This window comes from Arachis stenosperma, chromosome 5, assembly GCF_014773155.1.
Source record: "Arachis stenosperma cultivar V10309 chromosome 5, arast.V10309.gnm1.PFL2, whole genome shotgun sequence".
Classification (NCBI taxonomy): domain Eukaryota; kingdom Viridiplantae; phylum Streptophyta; class Magnoliopsida; order Fabales; family Fabaceae; genus Arachis; species Arachis stenosperma.
Window position 1 is genome coordinate 139,302,069 of NC_080381.1, and position 16,152 is coordinate 139,318,220.

A 16,152-nucleotide genomic window follows, 5' to 3' on the forward strand; every position below is an offset into this window, starting at 1 on the left:
AATGGCAGCCTACAGTTATGGACAGTCTATGTCACTTAACCCTAAGTATATCAACCTAATAAGACCTTAGGTTTATTAATTGGAGCCTTTACTTTAGTTTTTTTTTGTGTGACGGAGCCTTTACTTTAGTTGACATGAAAGTAGCCATGCTGTATTTATTAGAGTTTAATTTTGATTTATTTAAGATGTAAAAATTTTTATACAATTAAATGACTTTTTAAGTAATAAATTTAAAAATTAGTTATTTTCATTAATATCACAATTATTTGTCTATATAAAAGTCATTTATATTGACAATATAAAAAATTAAAGATAGAAACTCACATACAGTTGTATTTGTATTCATATGAAGTTAATAGTTAAAAACAGTTAGATCATAATTTAGTTAAATTATCAGATTATCTAATGATTTTTAACTATCAACTTTTCATCAAAATTAAATTCTATAGAAGTATCACAAAAAAAAATATAACGGCAAGGACACTATGAACTATGAACATAGTTACATAGACTCATAGTCATGCATGTAGCATTATAGGACCGTGCTTCCCTTACACGTAACTGTAATTATCTACTTTATGTATTATGTATGTATGTAATGTGACTCATTACCATTACTAATTCTTTTCAACATGCTTCTATAACTTTCCGATAATCTCTCCTTAAATATATGACCCATGATTCCTACATTCCAACCATATATATGTATGGAGTATGGAGTAATAGTTATGGCCTAATTTCCTTTCTATATATGCCACAACACAAAAACTTGAAGCCTCAGTAGCATCACACTTCAATGGCAATCATCAATATGTATGCAAAATGCACAAACTCCTATGTAATCTTCTCTCTTTCCTTTTGTTTTATTTTCTTCTTTCTTGCACACACTGTGATTTTGGTAATGCACACTTTGATAATTGCTACCTACCTTGTTCTATATATATAGACAAGTAGAACTAGTTTCTTTACAATGATGTTTGAGATAAACTCTTGTTTTGCACAGGTTGTTGGGTTTATCTGCACAATTTTGTTGTTGAGATCAGTAGCAGAATGCAGAGAGGTCAATGGTGTATTGGAGAATCTTGAGTATCCTGCAATTAGTTGCAGAAAACACAGTGCAAGTTTGATTGATTTTGGTGGAGTTGGTGATGGCAAAACATCCAATACAAAGGCCTTTCAATATGCAATTGGGAACCTGAGCCATTATGGTTCTGATGGTGGAGCATTGCTTGTTGTGCCACCTGGGAAATGGTTAACAGGAAGCTTCAATCTCACTAGCCATTTCACTCTTTTTCTCCACCGTGACACTATCATCGTCGCGTCTCAGGTATTTAGCCCTACTAGTAAACACCCAATCCGATCCCTGGCAAAAAAGATTAAAAGAAGGCCAACAAAATAGTCAAAGATTTGAAACTAACAAGCCTAACCATTTATTTATTGAACAAATTTGTCTACAAGTTTTGTGTGGAATGACTAGTTTCAACCATGTTATGTTTATTGAAGACATTAGTTAGAAATTAGGATTAGTATGTAACAGTGTAACATTTGAATATATGGTTAACCTTTTGGTGTACTAATTAGTACTAGTTATTGGTATAATTAGTTAAGGTGCAGGCAAAGCTCATTGACTAAACATTTGTACAACAAAAGTAGAAATTTGGTTATCTAAATTTCTTTGTCCCTAACATCTCACCTAACTATGATTTCTTGGCATGTTAGTTTAACCCTTTTTTTTTAATATCTTCTCCAAATATATAGGCAATTTTATTGGTCATTGAGAAAAATATTGGCAGGATGAATCAGAATGGCCTGAACTTTCTGTACTACCATCATATGGTAGAGGAAGAGATGCTCCTGATGGAAGGTTTAGTAGTCTCATTTTTGGAACAAACCTCACTGATGTTGTAGTTACTGGTATGTAACCAGTATCTACTAGACCCATTATGGTTACTCCTGTTTAGATATTGTTGAGATCATGTCTCATTGGAAGTAAGTTTTAATATCACCAATTTTTGAATTTGTTCATAAGGTTATAATGGGACAATTGATGGACAAGGCTCTTATTGGTGGGATAAGTATCATAAGGGTGAATTGAAACTTACTAGACCATATATGATTGAGATTATGTTCTCTGATCACATTCAGATATCAAATCTCACTTTGATCAACTCCCCATCTTGGTTTGTTCATCCAATTTACAGCAGGTTTGTGAATAATTTTAGAATGTTATTTTGATTCGACAGTTTTACCCGTGCATCCAATCACGCAACGTCACATGAGTAAAAATAACAACCTTTTACATTGACAGCGTGAATGGTCATCTAAAATAATAGATATGATTAGACGACTGTGTAAAATGTTTTAAATTGTTAGTACATCAAAATCAAACTCATAATTTTATCTTGAATAGTTGAATCATTGTTATTTATTGGGTAATTTTGATGCACAATATGTTTTGTTGTTTCTTATCATACATGCACTATGTGTGCAGTGACATCATAATTCAAGGACTCACCATTGCTGCACCAACTGACTCTCCCAACACAGATGGAATAGACCCTGGTATTTTTTTTTTTTTTGAATTATTATAGGTTTCTTTCCACAATCCTTAACTATGAGAGATTTCTCTATTTTAGATTTTCTACTTACATATTTGTTTTGAATAAGAAATAGTTGAGATGTTTGCTTCATATTATATATATATGTGCAGTGACGGACCCAGAAAATTTTAGGAGTGGGGCAAAAAAAAAAAAAATATATATATATATTAAATAAGTTTTGTTAAATATTATTAATTATATGGAGATATAAAAATTAGAAAGAGTTAGGGAATACTTTTATTTTTAAAATACTATTCATTATATATAATTTATAAAAAAATATTTTTTTATTTCTAAAACTTAAAATTAAAATATTTTTATTAAACTATAGCTAACTTATTATTCTAACTAATTTTTTTATACACATTTAATAAAAAAAAACTGAATTAAGTCAATTAACTGGCATATTAACGCTTAATGATACATTAATATTTATAATTTGAAATTAGAATTATATATAAATACTAGAAAAATTAAATTTTTATATAAAAAGTATGTTTATATAAAATAATAGAAACATAATTTATAATTTTTTATTTCTTTTTACAATAATTAAATTTGTTATATATTTTTTAATTTAATTTTGATATAATGTTAGATGAAAGATTTTATACATCTGTTTAGTTATATATTGTAATTAAAATATTTTTTATCATTATTTTTAAAAATAAAAAATATTTTAAATTGGTAAATTAATCAGTTTATTTTAAAATTTTATATGCAACATAGGTACATATAATAGAACAAAAGATAAAAAAAATAAGTAATAAGGATGAATAGATTGAGAATAAAATAAAATATATAAAGTCACGAAAAAAATAAAATATTAAATTAATACCTAAACTATAATTGTTTGAATTAAAAATTATAATTAAAAATATAAAAAAGAGAAATAATAAAACTGAAAGATACATAGAATTATGGAGAGCTATATAAAAAAATTGGAGAATTTAAAATTTATTTTTTGATGAAAAGAAGATGACCACTAAATAAGGAATAGAAAAAGAAGGTTGAAAATATAAAAATAAGAAAAGGGTTTAAGAGAATGAAGGAGTAACGGTACAATAATTAAATTTGATTAGGTTAAATAATAATCAAAATGATAGAAAAATAAAAAAATAAATTTAAAACTTTAACTAATTGAATTTATTTTATTTGTAGTGGGGTCATTTAAAATTTAAAGTGGAGGCATATTATATATAACTATGTTTTTAAAACAAAAATTAATAACACCGTGGGGGCAAGTGTCCCCTCATTGTTGTGCTTGGGTCCGTCCCTGTTAATATGTGTTTTCAACTATTACTACACACTAATTATATTGGTTGAAAATTCAACCACCAATTATTCCTTCTCTTTCTCTTTAACAGATTCTTGTACCAATACAAGGATTGAAGACTGCAATATTGTCTCTGGTGATGATTGTATTGCAGTTAAGAGTGGTTGGGATGAGTATGGAATAAAATTTGGAATGCCAAGCCAACACATAGTAATTAGAAGGCTTACATGTGTATCCCCTGATAGTGCTATGATTGCATTAGGCAGTGAAATGTCTGGTGGAATCCAAGATGTTAGAGCCGAAAACCTCACTGCTATCGATACTGAATCGGCCGTTAGGATCAAAACTGCAGTTGGTAGAGGAGGATATGTTAAAGACATATTTGTTAAGGGAATGAACTTGAACAACATGAAATATGTGTTTTGGATAACAGGTTCTTATGGATCACACGCTGACAATGATTTTGATCCAAAAGCACTTCCTGATATTAGTGGCATAAACTATAGAGATGTCATAGCAGATTACTGCAATTATACAGCAAAACTTGAAGGGATTCCTAATGATCCTTTTACAGGAATCTGTATATCTAATGTGAGTACCACAAATAGTGACATGAAGAAATTGCAATGGAATTGCACTGATGTTGAAGGTGTTTCAAGCAATGTTAGTCCTGTCCCTTGTGAATTGCTATCACAGAAGGAAGAGAAGAAATTTGATTGTCCTTTTCCAGATGAAAAACTTCCCATTGAAAGTGTGATGTTGAAGACTTGTTCCTTTAAAAGTGTCTAATTCTTATAGTAATATGATTATGAATGTAGTTACATTTTGAATCCAATATCCATTATAGTAAAAACAGTATTGTGATCTATGTATTTAGGAGATTTTAGTGAAATGAAGTTGTATTACTATTACAATTTACAAATATATAGTGACTATTTTACAAAAATTTATTTGCTATTCAGCTTTATTCTGCTTTATGCTGTTTGACAACAAGGTTCAATTTGTCTTTAAGCCTGTTTAAACTATGTTTTCCAACAAATATAATGCATAAGGAGCAAGAGATTTTATTTTTCTGCAATCTAGCCTCACACACCTTCAAATGATGATTATGTCCCTTCACTTTGAACTAAGATTAGAAAGAAAATATTATTCCCATCTTAGTCAAATAAAGATCTAAGCTCAAAATACATCATTATCATGGACTTAAACTGAAGTAAATTGAGAATCATTTGAAAACATTGAAAAAATACAGTGATTTTCATGCCATTTTCTACTAGTGGTTGCTGCTGCTTAGCCTTCTATTTCTCACTTGAATAAGTATCCTCAAATCTTGTGGCTTTATGGAGTGAAATTTTGCTCAAAAGAATCCATGGCAATGTGGTGTTCCTTCTGTCAAGGAGGAAGAGGGAGTCAAAAACAGGACAAAAGTTTGTAAATTTCTAAAATGGTAAAGACCGAAAAGTGGTTGTTCTTACATAGAAAAGAAGTTGGTTGGACTCAAGCATTTGAACAACATCTTCCATTTTGAGTTTTGGATTCATGTCAAGATCTACACACCATAGAGCAAGCAAAATAATTCGCTTTAGAACTATGGAAGAAGGCTTTTTGGGCAATTTCGGATCAACCAAGTCCGAAATCTTGCCACTGGAAATCATTGACTTGAACCAGTCCACTATATAGGCCTGCAATTTTGATGTAGTCATGATAACAAGTTCATTATCTCAACCATTCTAAGTAGTTATCAAAACCAATAACTCATGAATCCAATATTGTTTACCTGTGGTTGACTGTGATGTGATGGAAATGGAATCCTTCCTGATATAATCTCCATTATAAGTATTCCGAAATCATAAATGTCATTACTCTCAGTGAAGTTACTAGTGGACCACATTAATATAAGAAAAATCAATTTTAAAATAATTAGCAGTTAATGGGAAATTGAATACAATTTCAAATTAATTCATGAAGATTTAATAATCTGACCCCCAATGTTTACCTCATAGAGTGACTAGAATTAGAACTTTGAAGCTTAAAAAGACCAAAATCAGAGATCTTAGGATTCCATTGTTGGTCAAGTAATATATTCCTAGATTTTATGCTGCCATGGATAATCTTTGGTTCAACTTCCTCATGAAGGTATGCAATTCTGCAGAAGTAAATTCTTCATATCATACACATTATTGTAAACATAAATTTCTTTAACAAAGTTGTTACATAACATGATTTCGGGGTCGGATTCGCACCCATGTGCAACAGCTTGTAGAATGTGCAATCTGATAGACCATGTTAGAGGGCTCAGTGATCCTTGAAATTCATGAAGCCATTTATGCAGATTTCCATTATCTATATATTCAGATACTAACAGCCTGATACAGAAAGCCTAGCCTGTTAATTAGTTAGTATATGAAATATGAATACTATATAGTATATACTATAAGATAATATAAATAGACCTCTTTGGTTTAATCATTAAAACCTGCAAGTTCTATTAGTAGAATATCCTATCAATTTCACAAGCCTCTTGTGCTTGCCATTTGCAGTTAACTCCACTTGTGAAGCAAAAGAATCCTCAGGTTGGCAACTAAAACATGTAAACAAATCAAATAATAAAACAATCACACCATTATTAAGGAATGCAGAGAATAACATATAATCTTCACTAGCAAGGTTTATGTAATATACTCTCCCCTTTCCAAAATAACATGAACTAAATGTATCGTGTCAAGTGAAAGATATTTTGGAACAGATGGAGCAACAACTTTGTTTATACCTGTGACAAGGTAGCTTCTTCACAACCACCTTCATATTATTAGCTAACAGACCTCTATAAACTGTTCCATTGTCCCCACTTTCAATCACATTTCTTTCAGCAAATCCATTTGTAGCATCCTCTAACTCCTCTACCTGAAAGTGCTGACACATAACTCCTTTGAACTCTGGTGAGTCAGATTGGAGTAACTCAGCACCATCATGATCATCAAGATCATCTTCACTTGATAAATACTCAAGAGTTCTTCTCAAGTTCTGAAAAGTTGCATGATGCTGATGAAAGCAACAATGATCTATATTTGTCAAGGGATGAAGATCTATGAAGAACACTACTGAGGCGCCTGCAGACATCTGATTTGGATAAAGAGAAACGTGCTTTGTAGGATTCTCGACGACGAGGATGATAGTGTATGCAGCAGATGCATATGATTATACATACTGTAAGAATGAATGCTGCAATGGAAGATACAAGCAAAACCCATAATGGTATTCCAAAGAATATTGGTGTTGATAGCAATGATGAGAGCTTCTGCAGTTTCATGATGAATGATAGAATAAGACAAAAGGTAAAGAAAGATAAAAGTGAGAGTTGCACTCAGCAACGTTTGAATTTCAGTTATATATATATGGAACAAAACCACATGGAAAATCGGAAATATTGATGCTAGTTAGTTACTGTAAGGTTGAGTTTGAATTGGAGACTGCTATAGTATGTGATTTATGAAGTGATCTAAGCTATTTGGTAATGTTTTTATTTTGAAAAAAAAAAAGTTAAATTCTTTCAAACATAGAAAGCCTTTTTTAATTGTATAACAAAAAAAAAAAAAAATTTAACCTCACTGTATGTCCGATATTATTTTTTTTTTAAGCTGTTATTCCGGCAGAAATTTAAACCAAAACAAAATTAATAATGGATATCATCATATCAATATATAAACTAGCAAAACATTAATCAAAATGTAATATAAGTTTAAGAAAATTGTTTTCAATATACAAGACTTTCTGCACTACAAATTATATATTAAACAACTAAAGTACGTTAACATATATGAATAACGTTAATTTTGTAACATAATAGATAGCATTTTCCACATGTTACTTACAACCTTATCCCAACCATATACAAAAGAATGGATATTATATTATATCCCCTCCCAAAGTATATTTGCAAATAAAGAAAAACCCCAACATCCAAAGAGGTAACATTATGTAAATTTGAATGGCTGACGCAAACAAAGCTGCTCAATGATCCCTTCATCAATGGGTTTATTTATAGGAACAACCTTGATTTCATACAGCTTTGGCCACAATTTTCCAGTCACTGCAAGCAATACATGAGTTACATAAACTTGCTGAAAACGAGTTGGAACGAACAATAAATAAATAGAAATAGAAGGGCTTATATATAATCTTTGGAAATTTGACCGCAATTCTTTTTGAATGAACAAAAAATAAACCAAAACGTTGGAGCTTACCAAAAATTCTTTTCTGCTGACGATCCCATGCTATCCCATTCAAAACATCAATAGCCTAAAATGTAAATGCATAAGCAATGAGTCAAATCCAACAGTTACCTCTTGAAACAATTCGATCTAATAAAAACGGAACAGAGGATTATTAATTCAATCCCATTATTAAAATGTAGCTGCAACACAGGCATGCAAACATATGCATAGGATCCAAAAAAATCTTGTTTAGAGAGATCAAAAGGTTCAGGTTACTTACAGTATACCCGGCATCAATTAGTCCTTTCCTGCATATTGTAGACAACATGTGAATGTAAGCAACAAATGACAAACATAATTGTTAGAGTTCTCCCCTATTTGGTCCTCATTCCTCAATAGATAATCAAGTTGGAACTTGAACGATCATTTTTAGCACATTGTTGCCATGTAATGATCAAATTGGTGTTTACTTTAATCATTATATCATTTATTTACTCATAAGCACTAAGTAGTTAGTCTGTATATAGACAAGAAAAAAGAAGTCATGCCTTAAATTTGGGAGGAGAATCCATCCAAGAACACGGCCATCATTCGGAGAGATTCTTACAATACAATCGGTCTGCATAGTAAAATATCAACCTCAAAGTCCAGCTTAACAAAGAATCTTGGGCCAAAAGCATGATGCATATAAGATCAATTTGCTTTAGCTTTAACTACAAAAATAGTTAAACATAAAATGACATACTGTAAAAACATTCGCCCAAACTTCACCATCTATATATTCCAATTCATTGAGATTATACACTTGCTGATCCTTATAGTAGATAGTATGCTTTGATAAAGCTACATAAAAGAGGGTGAGTTAAATTCAATGAAAGTACATGACAAGCAAAGGTAAACTAATTAAAGGTTGGAGAAGAGACAATGCATTTAAATGGAGAAAAGGAAAGGAATAAAATCTCATTAGAGGCAGACCTTTAAATGTTCGAGGGTCAAGTTGATACAATGTTGAACTGCCATCACTTCCAAAGAGGACTTTTCCATCAGTCGCCAGACCCCAACCATCTTTCATCTCATGATTGAATGTCCCTAACTACAACAATTGTAAAAAAAAGATTTCAGAAATCTAACTAGTTGGTTTAATAGTCATCTTGAGACATATGAAATAACAAAAGATTAAGAAAGAACAAGAACATGATCATGTAGCAAATGCAAACCAACCACAATCTGATCATGCTGTGATCTCCTTGCAGAGTCCTATTGAATCTAAAAAATGGAAGCTACTTAATTTATGACAAGAAACAAATGATTGTATGACTGAGAAGGTAAAGCACAAACTTCGCCTAAAGTTTTCTGGTCATATATGAAACCAACTTTCTGCAGCCAAGTTACTTGGAACAACCTACAAAATATGCAACAGTAACTTATTAGAATCAGAGTATCAAACCAACATGCAAGTGTTAAAGAAAACAACTAAAACTGCTTGGCATCAAATGTATAAGCTAATAACACATTAAGAGACCCTAGGTAAACATCCCCTACAACACTCCTTAACACATGGACATTCACCCTTTCCTTCTTTTACTACTGCCTAATCATCAACAGTAGATTTTTTTTTTAATTTATCTGCATATGCATCGTGTATCAAAATAGACCAAAAAAGAAAATGTCAATTTTCATCACATACCTTTTATCAAGTAGAGTTAAACCTTCTCCAAATAAAGAATCACCCATCCTCTGCAGCTCCTCCACCTTCATGCAATAAAAATATAGATGTTTACAAATTACAATAGCTTCCATATTGTGCAATATACAATCAAGGGATGCACTAACAATATACATATCTATGCCCCAATTGAAATGTCTAATTACCAATTTCATACCTAAGCGGTGGTACATCTTTATCTTTAACATTCAGTTTAAGTTACTTTTTTCTCAAATTAGGTCCAGTAGTGTACTTGTCTAAAATTTCTCATAGTGTTCTAAAGTCTATAAAGAAAATTACTTCATATAAGAGAAATTATATCTATACCATTGCAACATACAAGTAGATGCATAAAAAAAGGGCATGTCTCTTGATTGAACCAATTTGCTTGTCACCAATTGTTATTCTTATGAATGAATAATAATTTGAAAACATATGGAACCGAGTATCTAAACAAGCATGCAAAATTGTTTAAGAACCAGGGTTCTATACCTTGCCTGTATGAAGAGCAACTCTTCGGACAGATGACTGAAACAACAAATAATTAAAACAATTAATAATTTTGTCCTATCACAATGCGTGAGTAAAAGGAAAACTAGGAAAGGGAAAGAAGCAACATACCCTGCCATATAAACCAGTAGATTCAAATAAGGTGTCATTTCCAGCATAAAGAAGGCCCTGAAAGCAGGAAAGCCATTTTTACCCGCAATTAGACCTTAAATAATAACTAAATTAACATATTGACATTCCATAAATTATATAATGCATGCTGAACAATTTTCCCAAATTCTTACAGAGTAACGTCTCCTTAATACAAAGTTTGTTGTTCACTATCATTAAGATGACTATGTGCTAATGAAGTTCTCAAGTTCATTGTTGAATTTATTCTTACTTTTATGATCACACAAAAGTTTGATATGCTTTTTTTTTTATCTAATATGGACATAGAAGACAGACTAGAATCAAATTTTCAGGTTTTGGACAAGCCATTTAACAACCTTGAAGCACAAACACAGCATTATCCAAATTATTTGCAAACAAATACATTAAATCATACCAATTCGCAAGTCGCAACCATATAATTCTAAACAGGGGAAAAGTGATCATATAAAATATTCGAAATCCATAACCAAAAAAAAATTGATTTGCCTGGGTGAAGGCTTCTGGGTCGTGAGGGAACTCGTTGACCACGTTGACCATCTCATAGGAAACATAATTTCCGAATGCGCGCCATTTGTTCGACGAAATGAACAAGAGAGCCGCGACGGAAACAAAGAGAACCCCCGAGAGAAGTACGGAGACGGTGGCGTAAGGACGACGAGCCTTATTGCGGCGTGGGGGAGAATTAGCAGCAGCCGCCATGGAAGAAGCTTGTGGCGCTGCGAGATGTTCACGGTGCCTCTTCTTCTTCAGCGATCTGGCTCCCATGGAAGCGGTGGCTTTTCATTGAAGAGAGTAAGAGACAGAAAAGAGTGAAGTGAGGAAGGTTATTTGGCGGCGCACGATAGCACGGAAATCAGCAATGGTGCTAAAATGCGCCAGCTAATTTGTGTCTGAGTGTTTGGGGGTAGTTAGTACTTATTAGTTTTCCGTTTCGGAGATTTGGTATTAATAGCTCGTTGACTTTGTGACGGCTGAAAAGAAGGACGTGTCACGTAGTTGGATTAATCAGCTGCGGCCAACTCCACTATAAGCCTATGCCGTGTCACGGAGTTGGATTTATTAAACCACTTTTTTATTTTAATTCATGACAATAATAAAACTTTTTTACGTTTATAAATTCATTTCAACAAAATATACAAATTTAATTATAATTTTAATCTTTATCTTAATTTTTATTTTTATCTTTATCTTATTATTTTTATTTTGCAAAGACATAAAAGATTTCAATGTTCATCAATTAGAAATAATTAGATTTAGTTTGAATAAATAATTTAAATATTTTTAAAAAAAATTAAAATATAAAATTTTTTATTAATAATAATTTATAAATAAATTATTTTATATTTAAATTTTTAGTTATAAATAAATGTTTAGTTTGTCTTTTTTTTGTTTTGATATTCTTCTAATAATCAATATAACTATAGCTTACTTTAATAAAATTTTTACTTTTTTTTAACAGCTTATGAAAATAATATTTTAAAGGATAATCTTTCAAAAACTCACAGCACCTATATTTAGTAAAATCGAAATAAAAATAAATTTTAATAAATATAAGCATTACAATTATATTTATTGATAAAATATTTTTTAAAAATAAAAAAGCATATTTATAATAAAAAAATATTTTTTTTTAAATTTTAAAATTTTATATAATATAAATATTAAAAAATTATTCTATAAGTTCATGTAAGAATTGAAAGATTGAAAAAAAAAATAATTTTTATGTCAAATTTACCTAAATACTACTATGTGTTATTAAATAATGGACTTTATAAAACATTATTATTATTTAATAATACTAATAAACATAAAACATTATTCTACTTTAGTAAGCCAACAATAACCTAATGTTTGTCTTGTATTTTAAGATTAAACTTTAATTTTGAAAGAGAATTAGATCCTTATCCATTAGCTCAAATATAAAAAAGTAAGCATCTCTCTTTTTGTATTTAATTTCATTAGTATTTTTGTTTTTTTAAAAAAAAGAAGCTCAAAAAAATATAAATAGAAGAAGTTCATACCTAGTGTATGTCTCTATAGTATGGGTGGAACTTGTGAAGATTAAAGTGAGAAATTAAAAATATATAATGTGTGAAGTGCATGAAATTTGTGAAGATTAGGATGAAAAATTAGAAATATATTAAAATTCTAAAAGTGTGTGCGAATAAATAAACGAAAATTGGTGTTGATAATTAATAAAGATAATTTTAGATATTTATTATTATATAGAATTATATTAGACTTTTAAATTTTATAAGTACAAACTAAATTTAAAAGACTTTTTTATGAACTTTCAAAAGCACATTTAACTTTTAAATTTATTACAAACATAAAATAAGGTGTTTATACTTTTCTCTACAAATAATTTTACCAAACTTTCTGACTCATCCCCTCCCCCTCGCCAAGCCTGAAGAAAGGAGCAACTTAGATACCTCTTTGTTAACTATATTTCAGGTTTGCTAAAAGGGTCCTTGGGCCCAATCAATCTCTATACTCTTGATGCAATGGACTCCCCCACTAAACCGAAGCCAATATTTATTATAGTAAAAAAAGTATTGTAATCTACATAAGTAGGAGATTTTAGTGAAATGAAACTATATGGAAGTTGTATTCCTATTACAATTTACAAATATATATAATGACTATTTTACAAAAATTTATTTGCTATTCAGCTCATCATGCTGTGTGACAAGAACTATGCTTTTCAACAAATGCATAAGGAGTAAGAGATATTTTTTTCCTGCAATCTAGCCTCACACACCTTCAAATGATGATTATGTCCCCTCACTTTGAACAGAGATTAGAAAGAAAATATTATTCCATCTTAGTCAAATCAAGACCTAAACTCAAAATATATCATTATCATGGACTTAAGATGAAGTAACTAGAGAATTATTTGAAAACATTGAAAATATACAGTGATTTTCCTGCCATTTTCTACTAGTGGTTGCTGCTGCTTAGCCTTCTATTTCTCATTTGAATAAGTATCCACTAATCTTGTTGGAGTATGACTTTGTGGAGTAAAATTTTGCTCAAAAGAATCCATGGCAATGTAGCGTTCCTTCTGTCAAGCAATGGTGCTAAAATGCGTCAGTTAGTTTTTGTTTTTTTGGTGACTTTTTTTTGTCAGTTAGTTTGTATTTGTCTTGACTCTTGAGTAATTATTAATTTTTTGACTAAACAGTTAAATTAGTTTTTCAAAAAATTACTTATTTTTTAAATTAGTCATCGAAAGATTTTTTTAATTAAATTCATTTTTTAAAGATTTTAAATGAGTCATTTTAGTCTTTTTGTCACTTTTATTATTAACGGTATCAAAATTTATTGATGTGGCACATTAAGTGTCACTATAACACACATAATCATCTTAAGCGGTTAACATGATCATTTTAAAAGATTAGATCAAATCAATCATAAATTGAAAAATTCAAATGTTTCAAGTTTTGTAAAATCACTTAATGTTTCATATCAACAAATTTTGATACAGTCAATAAAAAAATAAAACAAATAATATGAATAATTTAAAATTTTTAAAAGACAAATTTAATTAAAAAAATTATTTTAAAAATTAATTTAAAAAACAAGTGAATTTTCATCTAAAATTTGACTATTTTCCTTAGTTTTTCATTTCTAAAATTTGAAGATATTAAGGTAGCATGAAAGAAGGCACTAAATATTTTTGATATGCTAGTTGTGTAATACATATAAATGAAGTTTTAGGTGTGTAATGCCTAACTATGGGACTCATAATTGGTTTAAAAAAAATCGTTTGTATCGATTTATTTAAAATTGTTACCATCCATTTGAGTGAAGAGGAAGAATAATTAGAAAGCTTTTGATCAACAATTAATGGCTAAAATTAACTTAAAAAATGAGAGTAACGATTTTATGGTTGTAGAAATTCTGGAAAAAAAAATTTGTCTTAAAATCGTTAGTCTCATTTTTACAATTTTTTTTGTCCTTTTTTAAAATCGTAAGTCATGATTTCTTATGACATTGAAAACACTTATATCAATACATTACACCAAATTAGTATAATACCAATGTATTACATTCTTCCGATTGTAATATTAAAAAAAATTAGGCGAAAGAAAGATGTAACACAAAAGATATTATTTAAATTGAAAAATTGTCGTGGTTAATTCTATTATAATTTTATTTTTAAATTGCATTCCATAGTAATGAATTGTTATTGATTAATGATTATTTAAATTATATTTTTAAAAAATTATAAAATAATTAATTATTAATTGCAGTTGTTAAAAGTTAATTGGTTAGGAGTTATTTACCTATATTCTTTTTAAGCAGTAAGACAATACCGGCCTGCCTTTATGGGCTTTGACCTCAATTGATGAGAAGTTTTTGGATTTAAGTTTTAATGATGATCTAACCCAAAAAAAATGAGGCTTCACATTCTACAAAATGAATGTTGGTGAGGCTTTTACAGAATGAATGTTGGTATGAATATGATTTTGCAGGATTAGTTTTGAATAAAATGAAATTGGTGTTAATGTACTTTGTATTTGTATATTTTTTTTTTGTTAGATATGATTATGAAAAAATGAATATGATTTGGATAATGTTATAATTAGTAAAAAAAGAATAATTTATATAAATTTTATATTAAATTTGTCACTTTACAATAAAATAAAATATATTTAAAAAAACATAAATATTATTTTATGAGTTAAAAATAAAAAATATATAGGTGTATAATTTTCAAAAGGCATATAATTAATATAAATATTGATTTTAAGTAAAATATATTAATTTTAAAATAATTTAGATTAAGATGAATAAATTTTAACAAATAAATTTAAATGTATACATACTATAAAAAATACAAGAAAAATATGATATTTATGTGATATAAATTTAGTAAGGTAAGTAGGAAAGTAAATTTCTGAGTGTAATATTGTAGATTTGTAGTAGTTAGAAAATGTGTATAAAATGATTGTAGTGTGTATTGACAAAAAAATCATATAAAAATTGTTTTTCTTTTTTTATTTTAAGGAAAAGAAGCTTAACACTTGAAAACAAAGTGGAGCACATATATATTGTCAATCTACCATAAATTTCGTCCAAAAATATGTAAGAGAAATTGTATTTAAATTAAATATTTTTTTTAATAAATTAGACCTCTTTTTTAGACGCCAATACTAAATCATTTTACATAAATAGTATTATAATAGTCATCGTAACTACTTAAGGTAAATTATAATTTTTGGTGATATTATATTAATAAAATTGATTTAAAATAAAAATATGTTGAGATTTAGCTCTTACATTTAAAATTAGTAATTTATAATTTTGGATTTCATGCAAAAACATTTAAAAAATAAAAGAGAACTGGTATTTAAGTAAAATAATAGTTTGGAATCATTTTAAATTACATGAGATCAATTTAAAGAAAATAAAAGAGTAAAATCAGAAATAATTAATTTTATATGATAAATTTGATTCCAAAGAAACTTAAAATAATTTAAATTAATTTCTTAAAAATATAAAAAAATTAATCCAATTTACTTCTTAGTCCTTTCTATCCACACAAGAGTAGAGATTTTATTTAGCGGTCTAGTCAAGTTTGTGAAAACAAAGAACATTCGAGACTCGAGAGTAAGTTTATAGAAAGTTCGCGAACCCCATTCGCGCGAAATTTCCGATCCGCACTTTAACCAACGGCAACGGCATCCA

The 16,152-nt window shown here is 29.1% G+C and overlaps 4 protein-coding genes across 5 annotated transcripts; 1 reads left to right on the forward strand and 3 right to left on the reverse strand.

Moving 5' to 3' along the window:
- The first annotated feature begins 725 nt into the window (after positions 1-725).
- On the forward strand, positions 726-4,665 carry LOC130982912 (probable polygalacturonase). The gene is made up of 6 exons (XM_057907047.1): positions 726-838; positions 1,004-1,327; positions 1,794-1,914; positions 2,030-2,204; positions 2,492-2,562; positions 3,968-4,665. Exons 1-6 carry the CDS (start codon positions 797-799, stop codon positions 4,663-4,665), a joined length of 1,431 nt encoding a protein of 476 aa, XP_057763030.1. The 5' UTR covers positions 726-796.
- A 408-nt stretch (positions 4,666-5,073) lies between these two features.
- On the reverse strand, positions 5,074-5,946 carry LOC130979853 (probable serine/threonine-protein kinase At1g01540). 2 transcript variants are annotated; one of them, XM_057903398.1, is made up of 4 exons: positions 5,873-5,935; positions 5,654-5,753; positions 5,352-5,558; positions 5,074-5,265 (listed from the first exon to the last, which is right to left on the reverse strand). In XM_057903398.1, the coding sequence occupies exons 1-4, from the start codon at positions 5,875-5,877 to the stop codon at positions 5,215-5,217; spliced, it is 363 nt and encodes a 120-aa protein (XP_057759381.1). In that variant the 5' UTR covers positions 5,878-5,935; the 3' UTR covers positions 5,074-5,214. The 2 variants fall into 2 exon arrangements, with proteins under 2 accessions (XP_057759381.1, XP_057759380.1); XM_057903397.1 differs by having other exon boundaries at positions 5,654-5,946.
- A 58-nt stretch (positions 5,947-6,004) lies between these two features.
- LOC130981539 (probable serine/threonine-protein kinase At1g01540) lies at positions 6,005-6,997 on the reverse strand. Its single transcript, XM_057905124.1, has 3 exons — positions 6,647-6,997; positions 6,353-6,457; positions 6,005-6,242 (listed from the first exon to the last, which is right to left on the reverse strand). Exons 1-3 carry the CDS (start codon positions 6,994-6,996, stop codon positions 6,005-6,007), a joined length of 693 nt encoding a protein of 230 aa, XP_057761107.1. The 5' UTR covers position 6,997.
- Positions 6,998-7,638: 641 nt separating this feature from the next.
- LOC130983069 (glutaminyl-peptide cyclotransferase) lies at positions 7,639-11,361 on the reverse strand. Its single transcript, XM_057907244.1, has 11 exons — positions 10,945-11,361; positions 10,417-10,473; positions 10,288-10,323; positions 9,778-9,842; positions 9,429-9,492; positions 9,066-9,183; positions 8,836-8,933; positions 8,639-8,709; positions 8,371-8,398; positions 8,121-8,175; positions 7,639-7,966 (listed from the first exon to the last, which is right to left on the reverse strand). Exons 1-11 carry the CDS (start codon positions 11,221-11,223, stop codon positions 7,851-7,853), a joined length of 987 nt encoding a protein of 328 aa, XP_057763227.1. The 5' UTR covers positions 11,224-11,361; the 3' UTR covers positions 7,639-7,850.
- Between the last annotated feature and the right edge of the window lie 4,791 nt (positions 11,362-16,152).